The sequence below is a fragment of the Talaromyces atroroseus genome (genome assembly GCF_001907595.1).
Source record: "Talaromyces atroroseus strain IBT 11181 chromosome Unknown scaffold_0, whole genome shotgun sequence".
NCBI classification, from domain to species: Eukaryota; Fungi; Ascomycota; class Eurotiomycetes; order Eurotiales; family Trichocomaceae; genus Talaromyces; species Talaromyces atroroseus.
Window position 1 is genome coordinate 1,828,099 of NW_017971432.1, and position 14,042 is coordinate 1,842,140.

At 48.5% G+C, this 14,042-nt stretch overlaps 4 protein-coding genes across 4 annotated transcripts; 3 read left to right on the plus strand and 1 right to left on the minus strand.

Moving 5' to 3' along the window:
* Positions 1–1,132: 1,132 nt before the first annotated feature.
* Positions 1,133–3,340, plus strand: UA08_00647 (hypothetical protein; the record flags this gene model as incomplete). The annotated part of the gene is made up of 2 exons (XM_020260476.1): positions 1,133–2,178; positions 2,236–3,340. 2 exons carry the CDS (start codon positions 1,133–1,135, stop codon positions 3,338–3,340), a joined length of 2,151 nt encoding a protein of 716 aa, XP_020123822.1.
* A 1,200-nt stretch (positions 3,341–4,540) lies between these two features.
* Positions 4,541–5,253, minus strand: UA08_00648 (Altered inheritance of mitochondria protein 24, mitochondrial; the record flags this gene model as incomplete). Its single annotated transcript, XM_020260477.1, has 2 exons — positions 4,541–4,909; positions 4,996–5,253. The coding sequence occupies 2 exons, from the start codon at positions 5,251–5,253 to the stop codon at positions 4,541–4,543; spliced, it is 627 nt and encodes a 208-aa protein (XP_020124696.1).
* A 1,412-nt stretch (positions 5,254–6,665) lies between these two features.
* Positions 6,666–9,243, plus strand: UA08_00649 (Iron-sulfur clusters transporter atm1, mitochondrial; the record flags this gene model as incomplete). The annotated part of the gene is made up of 7 exons (XM_020260478.1): positions 6,666–7,043; positions 7,099–7,158; positions 7,216–7,330; positions 7,395–7,663; positions 7,736–8,782; positions 8,848–9,064; positions 9,128–9,243. The coding sequence occupies 7 exons, from the start codon at positions 6,666–6,668 to the stop codon at positions 9,241–9,243; spliced, it is 2,202 nt and encodes a 733-aa protein (XP_020124695.1).
* A 1,036-nt stretch (positions 9,244–10,279) lies between these two features.
* On the plus strand, positions 10,280–10,575 carry UA08_00650 (hypothetical protein; the record flags this gene model as incomplete). Its single annotated transcript, XM_020260480.1, has 2 exons — positions 10,280–10,331; positions 10,373–10,575. 2 exons carry the CDS (start codon positions 10,280–10,282, stop codon positions 10,573–10,575), a joined length of 255 nt encoding a protein of 84 aa, XP_020124819.1.
* Between the last annotated feature and the right edge of the window lie 3,467 nt (positions 10,576–14,042).

Below are 14,042 nucleotides of genomic sequence, written 5' to 3' on the forward strand. Positions count from 1 at the left end.
TGCCATTTTGATCGCCACTGCCCAGCCCGTGTGGCTGAAGTTAGTCCCAGTGTTGACGCGTTGTGGTACTAGAGTCGAACCGTTAGTTAAGTTCTTAGCTATAAGCCTATAACTAACTTATATCCACCCGATCAGGATCTCATGTCTATCGCTGGTGCTGACTAGTCTAGGCCATCTTCTAATCTAATTGAGCTATTCACATCTATGCGTGTATACGGGGTATGTCCTTGGATCTATCACGGACACAGAGTACGGAGTACAGTGTGAAATAAATCTAACGCGACCGTGTCAACACTGATTCTTTCCTCGTAAATTATGTATGATATTTCATTTATATATCTGACAGGGTATGATACATGTCTCGAAAAGGGGCTCGGATTTAAGGGCGGACACCGGATGAAAATTATGCGCTTAATAATGCGCCGCGTCTCAGTGCGTAGTTAGTTGGGCACCTCGAAGGATGTGATCGAGCAGAATCTCGGATCGCGAGCGGATGGAAACGATGTAGTAGCATAGATACTTATGTGCCTGAGTGAGCATTAAAGATAGGTACCTACTCGGTCGTTAACAATGTGGATGCGGCTATCTCCGTGTGTTATATAAAACCTCGACTTTGTACGCAGGCCGGCACTGCACTTAGTGAATGCCTACTTGACTCAATGCAGATTCAATGGCGGAGCCTCTATATACTTGCCAACATATTTTGATGCGAGTTTTGACACCTGTTTATCATGGCTTTTGGTTACCTAGGTACAGGGTTGGATACACATATCCACAAACATACTGATATATATATATATATATATGTATGTAACTGATATGTGAGTACCCGCTGCAGACATACAGGCGAACGGAATGACAACAAATATGGGAAAAAAGAAAAAGGAGAAAAAAAAAAAAGAACCAAAAGTAAGATAAACACAACTAGGGACCATGACTTCAAAATTCGAGAATACTTCCGGCATACATAGGTCCTAGGGACATCCGATATCTATATTCAATGTCGGGCCTGGTGTTGCCCTGCCAACCACGGCACCCAAACAGACGTCAGCCGAACAGTCAACCAACCGACAATACCTCCTCTGCACAAAAATCCCGATAGCAGCTGGAGCGAACACACTCAGTCAGCAAAATGGCACGGTTGAATGCATCCAACCTAACAGTCGTGTACGGGCGACAAAGTCCTTCGACTGCTACCAAGACACGACCGCATTCTTTCCAGAGAACCACCATCTCATCGCCACTAAGGCCTAAGCCCAAGCAAGAAGCAAGAATAAGGAGCGAATTCGCAGACTTCAAAATCTTCGAAGACGATGACAACGATGATGATGACGAAAAAGAAGAACGATCAGCTGACGAGGCGTACCGTGACCCATTCACCGAGCCTTCACGTATCACTCAGAAAAGGCCCCTAAAACTTACGCATACAAATTCAATCACATCCGGCCTGTCAAAGCGTGCATCTCATGAGAGCTCTGTATCTTTGTCTAGCCAGTCACGGTCTAGTAGTGAATTAGATGAAGAAGAGAGTTCGGACAAAGAAAATATCTTTCTCGATGACGAAGCTGAAGAGGCATCTGATGAATCCGAAGAAGAGGAAGGTGAAGCTGATTCCCGTGATTTGGCCGAGTTAGAGGGAGGAAGCATCCTGGTAGGAGGCGAGGGTAGGGAAGAGTCGGGTGCAGAGACCCAAACACCTCAATTTATGCGATACAGGGAGTCTAAATTGAAAGAGGAATCAGACGATTCACCATCAGAATATAATTCAGATTCAGACTCTGAAGACGAAGATAACTCGCTGCAAGATTTCATCGTCAGTGATGACGAGGACCTGAGCTATTATGAATCAGAGAATGGGCTCGACGAAGAGGACGAGGAAGAAGAGGAGGTCAAACCACCAACTCCAAAGCCGACACGCAGGAGGCTTATCAGAGGACGAAAACCACGGGAGTCCAACATAATTGCACAGACAAAGGAGCTCAATGTTTCAGTTGAGGACTACTCTCCGCACCTGGCAGGACCAGGTACACCTCCTAAGACCTCAAACCGAAAAGGTCCTCCTCGTCTAACTTCCTCATTCACACACTTGTCACCAAACGGAACGCACGACGAAGGAATAGAGATATCCAAAACCAACAAGGCAAAGAGGAGGCCACTACGCGAGAGTATCAATTCAGTGTATGTGCCTGGCCTTAACCCATGACTTTCAAAAGTGATTGCTAATGTGAAGCATAGATCATCGACTCCTGAAAACACAAGAAGGAAGCAAGAAAAGAAGATGCACACCCCACCCTCGAGTCCTTCTAAGATTGTACTTCCATCTCCATCCAAAACATCACACCGTATTCCACCCTCACCGCACCGCCAGAGCTCCGATGCCTTCTGGAGCCAAGAAGTCACCAACCAATGGAACGACCAATGGTCGCCTCCCAAGCAGAAGACTAAAAGCAGAGCCCTGGAGCGTCTTCTTGCTGCACTAGATGAGGAGTCCACCGAGGCTGATGCCGACGGAGTGAACATCGAGTCAGACAGAAAACGCTCGAATACAGCAATCAAAGACGTGACCATCTCGAGCCCGACCAAGAGTCCCAGTAAGACTGCGCTCAAAAAGGCCGAAATTGCCCAAAGAAAAGAAGCAATGGCACGTAAAAAGGCCTTTGATGACAAGAAAACAGCCCTTGCACAAGATTTCCTGTCCGCACTTGATGAAGCCACATCAGGAGGTCAGGTCACTCAACTTGCCAAAAGCACTGGGGGAATCAAAATAGCATGGAGCAAGACACTGCGTAGCACTGCAGGACGAGCAAAATGGCGACAAGAAAAAATCAAGCAACCAGGAGCCGAGATCAAGCATCTCCATCATGCGTCGATCGAGCTAGCGGAGCATGTTATCGACGACGAAAACCGACTGTTGAACACGTTAGCTCACGAATACTGCCACCTGGCCAACTACATGGTGTCAGGAATCCGCACGCAACCGCATGGCACCAGTTTCAAAGAATGGGGGCGCAAGTGTGTTGACGCCATTAGAAGCCACCCTGAGTACAAGAACTACCCCATCGAGGTTACCACCAAGCATTCCTACGAGATCGACTATAAATATGTCTGGATGTGCATCGACTGCGGGCATAAATACGGCCGTCATTCCAAGAGCATCGATCCTACTAAAGCAGGATGCTCTCTGTGCAAAGGTGGCCTGCAGCAAGTCAAGCCCAAGCCGAGAAAACCTGCAGCTGCGCCTGCATTACCGCGGAAGAATTTCTTCTCTAAAAACGTCCTGAATGAGGTTGCCATCGACAATATGGTTGAAAGTCTTGGAAATGCGAATTTGGGGGGATAAACTGACCTCGGTTGTTGGTGCAGCAGTGTGTGACAGCATGGTTAGGCGGCAACGTGACTTGCCTCTTCATACCGCAACGTTCCTTCCTAGGTTTCCTTCGGGGTGCCTCCTTCCTGCTCTTGCACACACAGCTGCAACATTAACAAGACTAGGTAGGCCCGCTCTCTTCTATCTACTCTCTCGCATCCCCGTCTCGTTGTTTGTTTTTGCATCCCATAACTCTAACAAATAAAAATGGCAGACAGTACATCAGGATCCCCTCGGCCAAAACCATCTCCATCAAGACTATCTCTATCGATACCATACCATCAGTGCCATCCCCGTTAGGACAATCGTCGTCGAAACCCAAACCAAGCCCATATCGGACAACAGGACGGCCTAAAGGATTCCAGGGTGGCTCCGGTATGACTGAAAGCTCTCATGGTCCAAACCCTACGTCTGGGGAAGAAAAGTACAGGTTGCCTTGGGGAATTGGCAGCCCGGGAGCCTCCCACTGTTGACCAGGCGGACTTTGGACTTGACCTTGTTGGTATGATTAATGGAATCATGACGGAGAGGAAATTCATGAGTTTCGAAAGAGGCCTGATGGAGGCTATCTAGGGATCTTTGGATTTGGATTCTGTCAAAACTCCAGCAGTTATTATCGGTGCATGCACGATAAAATAGGAGGAAGCGAATAAGGGAGAGCAGTATCTTCTTTGTTATACTTCTGTTGGATGTCCTGAAACAATAATTTTGCATTGCGTTGGAGTGCTCCTTGGATGGACATAATCTTCGGTTTTTCTTTCTTTCTTTTTTTCTCCCCCTCATTGCACTGGATGTCATGTTGTCAATACAATTATTGATTAGTAGTATTCCTACTTTTAGATATCACTTAGAACCGCTGGAATGGATCTCTAATAATCATTGGATGGATTAACTTAATCTGATAGACAATTATAATAACCTGAAAGTAACATACTTTAGCTAGCCAAATGAGGTACAGACAAATAGGTTAGTAGTACCCATGTATGCATTTAATCCAATTGCGATAGATATATAGTACACCGTAATTCCCCAAAGCCGCCTGATAGTTAGCTACATTCTCGATATATCGAGACGAGAAGTCCAAAAACGTGAAATCCATAAAACAGAAGGACACAAATGAGAGAATACCAACGCAAAAAGAAAGGAGTTGTCGCCTAGCTCAGCACGCATTATTTATTGTTTCTTAGCATCACTTGACTGTTGTACACCACCACCTCCGCCAACTTTCTCAAATTCAGCCTTGCCATCGCGGACGGTGGCAATGGTCTGGCTGATTCCTTTTATTTCTTGTGTCAGCTCCTCGACTGTTCGCGACGGTACGGGAGCTTCTGAGACAGCTTCTTGGGCGGCGCGTTGGTAGTTCTTGCTTTCCTGCTCTTCGGTAGTACCGAATCTATCTTGACGCTGGTTGATAGCATTGAATGTGGCTCCGGCAGGCGCGTCGGCTATCTCGTTGATTTCCTTGTCGCTCAGAATATCTCGCACACGCGTTGCGCGGGACTGAACGAGAAGTGTTGCAGGGCCTTGGAATTGGAGGAAGAGCTGGTTCCCAATTTTATTAGTACCTTTGGATGTCATCAAGAAAGCAAAGGAGGAGGAGGAGGAGGGGGGGGGGGGGAAACGCCTACTCTGTCGCCCCAAATCGTCCTTCGCGCCCACGTGCGGACGTTGTGAATTATCTTCATCGACGCTTTCCAGGTGTCGGAAGCGGTCAAATCACGGACATAGCGTGATTTCAAGAGTAGTTCAGGAATTTGGAGGCCTGGTATTTGGAAGCGCAATGACGTTGATCTGAAACGGTATGGTTGAGGCGGCGTGGAAGAAATTGTGTATGCAACGATATTGCTGATTAGATTGATTAGTTGCGATTTTTCGTTGCCTGTCATTATGGCCGAGTCATACCTAGGATGGACTATATATTGCTCTCCAGCTTTTAATTCCACCGAGAATACTTGGCCTTTGCCAACGAGGGCCAGAAGACCACGCCCTGTGACTTCCGAGCTTCCCCAGTTCGTCACACTCTGTGACATTCGGTGTTAGAGACTCGTTCATTCATCCACAGAGGTCTTGTTCTGCTCACGAACCAAATTTGTGTTGATTCTGGGTTTTATGTTCAAGGAATGTCCTGTCCACGCAAGCAACGCTCGTCTCTGAGCAACCATCCAATCCACTGTCCCATCTAGATGTACCACTGTGAAAGACGTAACGGGCGATTGGACCGAAACCAGGGCCTTGATTGGACTCGGCGAAGAGATCTAACCATAATTAGCGCCCGATGCGACACACATGAATCCAAAGTACTATTGTGATGTGACAACCTTTTGATAGAGGAATGGAATCCCGACAACTGCCCTGCGGAAGGGCTCGAGGATGCTCAGCGTCGAAATAACCTAGGGGTTCTCACACGTCAGCGATACAGTCAGAAACACCAACCTTCAGCCTGAAGTACATTATCTGGTTTCCCGCTCAGTCCCACCAGTGTGCCTCTCCGTGTATAAAGGTTCTGCGATGCGGATAAAGAAACCGAAAGCATGGAATATGGGGCGCCGACAACGTGGAATTTGGCGTCTTTGCAGTAGCATCATGTTAGTATGCGGTACTTTTATAAGAATAGAAAAGAAGAGCATGACTTGCCTGCCGAAGACGCACTGCTAGGCGTGCTCGAGATGGGCAGATTGACTCCATTGACAACGGTCTGCTCCCCCAACGGCGCCGCCTTGATCTGAATGCTTCTTATGCCATGCCGACTGAGAGACACAGGGCTGGCTCTCGCCCTGTAGATGGCCGCGGCACCCTTCCCTAGAGTAAGGCGCATGGCAAAGGCAGAATCATGGGCGTGACAGAAAGAATTGGAGCGATGGCAAAGACGCTGACTGGCATTTTTCTGTTTTTTTCGCTGGCCCTACGTCAGTTGCCAGCCGTGTTGACGCGCTAATCGATTTCGGCCCGTCGATTGGCAAGCTCCGGCGAGCGGAAGTCGATTGCGGTCTCTCAGTCGAACCCCAACTTTGATTCATCTCCAACGCGAGAGAGGGCAATGAATGCGCTGGGGCTCTTCTGCTAGTCGCTCCTCACGCCGCTGGATGAAGCATTTGCTTCGGCATCCTCGCGACACACACACGCACAAAACGGCGACCAGCGTGCAATCGCCGAATGCGGAGCGAGTGCTATGCCCCCACTGGCGTCCATTATTGCGCAATTGGCACACAAGGTAGCTAGCTACTGCTGCTGCTCCAGATGATTCTTTCTCACTCACCAAGCACTCGGATTTCAGGCATCTCGCTAGGCTCACAACACCATGTTGGCCAGAGCCTTGGGGTCGTCTTGCGTGCGTCTGCCGCAGCGACCGCAAGGTCTCCGAGTGGTCGCGAGTCTGGCCCATCACAAGACTTCCGTGCCTCTCCAACGTCAACTACGTGTGCTGACTACCAGCCGCTCACTACTGAATAACCAGAAGACCCCCGAGAACCTAGGGCAGCAACCGAAAACAGCCGAGCTAGCCTCTCAGACGGCGAAAGCGAGCGATGCGTCGGCAAAGCAGACAGTGGTCGTAGCGGCCAAATCGAAGAATCAGAAGAAGGGCGATGTCCTCAGTCAAAGCAGTGCTACGAATAAAGAGCAAAGGAAAGCGGATTGGGCGATCATGAGAGAGATGGTGAAATATCTATGGCCAAAGGTATGGGCTGGGCATCCATGTTGAGAAAGAAGAAGTTTTGGCTGAGTTCGCGTAGGGCGATTGGGGCACCAAGTTGCGTGTTGGAACAGCTCTTACACTTCTTATTGGAGCAAAGGTAAGGAGATACACAGTGGTTCCTAAACGTCACAAAGTCTAACCAACGGGTGCCTAGGTCCTCAACGTTGAAGTTCCATTCTATTTCAAAAGTATCGTGGACTCGATGAATATTGACTTCGCTACTGTGGGTGGTACCGCATGGACTGTGGCAGGATCTATGTTAATAGCATGTGAGGTTTTTCAAGTTCTATTATCGCGAAAATAAAAGGCTTTCAAATTAACTGATATCTGCAGACGGCGCCACGAGAATCGGTGCCACCCTGTTTCAAGAGCTGAGAAATGCCGTATTCGCTAGCGTGGCACAGAAAGCAATTCGCAAAGTCGCAGGCAATGTTTTCGACCATCTTTTACGCTTGGATCTGAACTTCCACTTGAGCAGGCAAACCGGTGGACTAACTAGAGCCATCGATCGAGGAACCAAGGGTATCAGTTTCCTACTGACGTCCATGGTTTTTCACGTGTTTCCTACTGCATTGGAGATCTCAATGGTCTGCAGTATTTTGGTACTGATCCCATATGTCATGCTATTAACGGTGTGAGGTTGACAGCTAGCTAACTGTACTTTTCTGGTTCAGACATACCAGTACGGCTTTAGGTTTGCAGCAATCACAGCAGCTACGATGATCGCCTACACAGCGTTCACCATCACCACAACAGCGTGGCGGACAAAGTTCAGACGGCAAGCTAACGCTGCGGATAACAAGGGAGCGACAGTGGCTGTAGACTCTTTGATTAACTACGAAGCTGTCAAGTACTTTAATAATGAAGCCTACGAGGTGTCCCGTTACGACAAAGCCCTAAAGGCTTATGAAGATGCGTCTATCAAGGTAACGACGTCCCTGGCATTTTTGAACTCGGGACAAAATATGATCTTCTCCAGTGCCCTTGCCGCCATGATGTATCTGGCAGCCGATGGCGTCGCAACCGGAGAATTGACCGTGGGAGATCTAGTAATGGTCAATCAACTAGTCTTTCAACTGTCAGTCCCGCTGAATTTCTTGGGATCTGTCTATCGTGAGCTGAGACAGTCTCTCCTTGATATGGAGACACTGTTCAACCTGCAGAAGGTCAATGTCTCTGTCAAGGAGCGACCGGATGCTAAACTCTTGGACTTGTCGCGAGGCGGTGAAATCCGGTTCGAAAATGTGACATTTGGCTATCATCCCGACCGGCCCATTCTCAAGAACGCGAGTTTCACGATTCCTGCCGGAGCGAAGTTTGCTATTGTCGGGCCGAGTGGGTGTGGAAAGTCCACTATCCTCAGGCTTTTATTCCGGTTTTACGACGTCCAAGAGGGACGGATTTTGATCGATGGCCAAGATGTGCGCGACGTAACACTTGAGAGCTTGCGAAAGTCGATTGGGGTTGTACCGCAAGATATGCCTCTTTTTAACGACACCATCGAGCATAATATCCGCTACGGCAGGATAGATGCATCCGACGATGAAGTCCAGAAAGCCGCAGAGAGAGCACATGTACACGAACTTATCCAAAGGTTACCGGATGGATACAAAACTGCCGTTGGTGAGCGTGGCATGATGATATCTGGCGGAGAGAAACAGCGACTGGCCGTGTCAAGGCTTATCCTGAAAGACCCGCCCTTACTATTCTTCGACGAAGCGGTGAGTATCGTATATGATGACAGGGGCTGCTTTGACCACGGCTGACTTGACTATGTATCGTTCAGACTTCGGCCTTGGATACGTATACAGAGCAGGCGCTCCTGCAGAACATCAATAGCATTATCAAAGAAAAGGCGCGCACAAGCGTGTTTGTCGCGCATCGGCTGCGCACTATCTATGATAGCGACCAGATTCTGGTCCTCAAGGACGGGCGTGTGTCTGAAAGTGGCACCCATGCCCAGTTACTTGAACAGAAAGGTGTATATGCAGAGTTGTGGCACGGTAAGTAGTCGTATCCTTGCCTCTCGCCCCCATGCACAATGCATATCTGACGATTGCGAGTAGCCCAAGAATTGTCCCTAGCTCAGGACGCAGACTTGGAAAGAAATATCGAAGTTGGGCCAGAGTCTGAATTGGCCGAAAATGTGAGGCCCACAGACGCAAAACAGTCTCCAAAATAAAGAGAAGATAGCACTCCGTTCATCTGACGCTGAGATTATCTTTTCTTTTCCAGATGATTTGACATGTGTACATACAGACCTTGTATATAGACCTTGATTTTTTTTTTCTTGCCCTGACTCAGTCAGAGCAGATAACAGGCCGTTAAAGATTGAGACTAGGAAGCATCGGTTCGATTCATTTAAGTTCAAGTCCTTTGAGTAAGTTCTCGCGATAGTAGTGGCGCAACCCGTCTAGCGCTTGGGACGAAACAACGGTTGCATTTTGCGCCACTAGAGAGTTGAGATAGCGAATAGCCGCTGGAGGAGATGCGCCTAACCGCCCGCTGACATTGCGCAATGCGCACAGTCAATCAATCTATTCAGTCTCAATTTCCGCCCAGGCGCTGTCTTTGTTCCATTGTGTACGTGTTCTCTCCAAGCAGAAGCACAGTTGTTTCCACTCTTTGTATGATCGTAGCTGGTGCGAAGCATCTTAGATTCCGAGCATGTGCGACGGTGGAGTCGACCTCGTGGGTGTGGGTCTCGCGGTCTGAGAGCAGAATAGCCACAGGCCACTTATTGGTTGCTAAGCTGTGAGTTGCAAGGGAAAGAAACGAGATGGAACTTTGGAAGGGAAACAGAAGAGAAAGTCGCAGCGTTGGTATATTAAAAAGTCCGGGCTAGACCGCTCTGGGACGCCTTCCCCCACGCGGCCCCTGAGCGCGGGCGCACCTTCCTGTTTGTTGTTATCGTGCGTGCAATCTCAACTTCGACTTCAACCACAACCACAACCACAACCACACTCCTTCCGCCATTCTTTCCCTTCGTTCGCTCTGCTTTCCTTTTCTTTCGCCGTCGCGTTGTTAGACTGCTTCTTTTCTGCATCGTTCGCTCCTTCAAACCCAACCGATTGCCTTCAGCTGATCTCAGCAAAGCAAGCACGTCGAAGTATAGTTTGTATATCTATACAATTGCATTGTATAAGACATTCCGCATCTCATCTTGTTCGGCTGGGAATACTCGGGCTATATTCTATTGGACAGTCTAGCCGCCCATCATGGGTTTCATTGAAAAGCTCCAAAATAGTAAACTGCTGCCCACCAAAGACGGTTCGTTTGTACCGATAACTGACTTTGTCCTCTTTCCTTAGAACTTGAACTCTATCGTCTCGAGCAACGATACACACGGCGGAAGAACCGCAGCACATTTTATGGCGACGCCCAATATGTCGATGGCGAATACGTATACAGTTCAACTTCCTCGCCAACCTCGCCCGCGGCGTCCAAGAATTCAACAGGCAGTACCTGGCGACGTTCCACCTGGGGCCGCTCTGCTACCTCTGATTCCCGATAGACGCTTACGATTTACGGCTGAGAAATAAAGAAGAAACACATACACCCGATTATCATTTGTCTCAAAAAGTTTTAGACATTTCAGATTCTTACGACATGACTGTCCCGCCGGTTTTTGCTGTTGCTTGAAGGTCTGCTTCAGAATGTCGGACCTTTTTTTTTTTTACACTCGTCTGCCATTTTCTTCCTAATGGGATTGTACCATTGCAATTGTTTCGGCTTTTATGAAACATGTGTATCAGGTCGCATTATTTATCCTTTTCTTTTTTTTTTTTTTTACATAGCCTGCGCATTTCCCCCCCTCTCTCTCGTCCTGAGAACTTGAACATCAGGGCTGTATTTAGCTATCTTCTGATAAATATAGGGAGTCGGGTCTTTCGATAGGAACTTTGATGAAGCACTTTTGTAGCCGGGTACTCTACTGCAGAGCCTTCAATAGGCCGTAAACGACAGTCAGCGTGGAGCAGAGTTTAGGGTATATTGAATCCACTATCGGTAAGGGCAGTCTCAAAAGCACACTCACCGAGTTCTTATTGCAGGGCAATTTTACCGAATATCGAATAACTTATAAGCTATTGACCCTTTTGTTGAATTCTCCACAACCATCTGCAAGTCCGAGAATTCAACTTTCATGCGAGAGTGTTGAAACTCTATAGAGATATCCTCTTATGGGATATTGTTCCGGAGGTTCGTCTCGTCAAGCGTCCAACTCCCTCCGCGGTTTCCCCGCAGTCTCCTCTCCCTCTCGCTCTGCTACGGGACTGCCATTGACAACTGACACGATGACACTGTCTTTTGGATCAAAAGACTCTGATTTCTACGAGCCTCATGGCAGAGGCATATTCGCGACTGCTCAGGCCCGGCTCTTCCTCCTCAAAATGCTCACCACCAGTGCGCACTGCGGGGCAGCTGCCAGCCTTCTTGCCTTCGCTTCATCTACGTGACTGAATCAGCTTTGGCCTTCGGTGCATATCCAAGCTGGGGAGGGAGGTGCATGCTTCTTGGTGTGTCACTCGGCGTGTGATTACTGAAAGATCTAGCAAGGCTGCGTTCCGTTGCTGTCTATAAAATGAGGATGAAGTCCTCTGCCAGAGGCCCTAAATTCCTCTCGCGCTCTTTACGTGACTTCTTCCTCTATTCCTTCTACCTTTACACATTATACATTTAACATGACTACTTATACCTGAGTACAGTCCCCCTCAAGCCACCCGCTTAGTCATCGGTGGCATCAGCCTTGTCCCAACAAGAACGCCTTTAGTTGAGTTTTTGCCTAGGGATTACTCCTCTCCACCTTCATAATGCCAAACTCCCCATCTGCTGCTCACTTTGCAGTCGGAAGGCGGTTTTTCTCATCTCGTCGTGCAAACCGGGGAAATATATCAGCTGGTACACGCGCTTCCCAATGCGTCGCCGCTGTATGCTTTTGCGGAAATCGATATACGGCATTTGTGCTAAACTTTGCCCTAGCAGTGCCTCGCGAGACGCCTATTTTGCCCTGGTTATCCTCTGGTCGCCAATCAAACAGTATGATACAGTGTTCTTGTACTCTCGCTCGCTGCCTTGGAAATTCTACCGGTCTGCATGTTATTATGAGGGTGATACACAGTCAGATTCACCTTGGCTTGGCTCGTTTTATGCCTGGCATTGCCACAATGACAATGAGATTTCCAAGTGAAAGATGTGCACGTATATGGCTGTCCAGAGGTATAAAAGGCCGTGCTCTCACAGCTCCATTCATGGGCGATATATCTCGCTACCTCAGAAGTGACATATATATATCTCTCTCTTTCTGTTACAAAAGTTACATACAGGCATCAGGTATTATGGCCTCTAATCAATCAGATATCCGAGTCAATGGAGTTAACAGTACGGATATTCAGGTCTATCTTTGCTTGTCCCTTACAAGCCGCTCTGTTGTCCACAGACAAACGAGACGAAGCCCATATCCGCCAGGCAAACTTTGACGTCACGAATACCACAATGCTTGGATCGGTTGCCGTCCCTTGCGAGTCGAAGAAGGAGAAAAAATGGTACTGTTGTGGATGCCACGACGGACCTTATCCATTTTGGCAGAACGCTTGTATGAGCTGCCCTCACAAGCAGTGTCTCTCCTGCCGCGTGGAGGAACACCCGGAGCCCAAAGAACTTCGCCAACTTCTACTCCCAAGCTAAACCGAAAGGTTTCAGTCTCAACCCTCGTTGGGTTGAGCATGTCGCCAACTCGAGATATTCACCGCGGATGATGTTTATCGGCCGGGTTATTTTGCATTTATACCCGTATGAGCATGTTTTGTGTTTCTTCTTTCTTTCTGCTATTTCCTTGGTCGGACTTGTTTACGTGAACATCGTGATTTACTTCGACTTGTTTGTATTAGATAGAGGCTGGGGGATAGTACTGTATACTCGAGAGTTATTGGCGTCCTTGTGAGATCTCTATGCATTAGCACATAATCAACAGTGACTATTGAACATTCACAATGCCTTCATAGCTCATCGGCGACCTCCGATGGACAGATAAGCAGGACTGGTCTCCATGAGTCATTGTTCAAGAGACTCGGGCAGTGTTGGCAGAGCCGCAGCGCCAATCGGGCTTAGCGTAGTAACGCAGCGGGTTGCGGAGACTGGAGTAGTAGACTGACTGCTTGCATCTGGCGGCTGCAGAATGATGTTTATGGAGTATGCAGCCGTTTAGGCAGCGAGAATGAGGTGCAGGAAGAATGGAAGAGCAAAAAAGCAAGTCGTTGAAGGGCAATGCACCGTTCTAGGCCTATCAGCGTGATGTGATTGGCCGAGGGGTGTTCTCCGACGCAAGACGCTCGCCGGCATCTGCTAGGTACACAGTGCTCCGTAGTTCGCAGCTATAACTTATGTCTCTGGGCCTCCAGCGAAAAGCCGACGGGAGCCGAGCTGATCAGACGTGTCACGGGGTAGAGCTCATCGAAGGGATGTATTTGCCTTTAGCAGAGGAAGACACGAAGATGCATGTCCTACATGCACTCACTGTCTTGGAGTTGGCCTGACCCGCGCGGACGGAACCCTAGCCCTTTGCCCTAAGCTTCCCGATTCACCTCGGTACATTGGCATGTAGTATACGGGCAATGGAGTTCTATTCTAATAGACTATTAACGATGCTTTCTCTAGTAAAGCCGGCCAGTTTGAACTGCCAAATGCCTTTCATCTTAGAGCAAGGTGGTATAAGGATAAGGAGCATGTAACCAACTGGCCGGATCCAACAGGGGCAGCTCCCGGCTGCATGAACTAAAGGAGTACCGACCGGTACGTACCTGCACTGGTACCACTATGTGCATGTAGTATGTAGTTATCGCTCGTCACAGCCCACGTCTTCAGGGCTGGTGGCTGATCACAACCGGTTGGCGGAATTGGCCGAAGAGTAGATAGAGCCGGATATGAAGAGGGCACGATCGATTATGATAAAATGATATAATAATATACATACCCGGGGGGGGG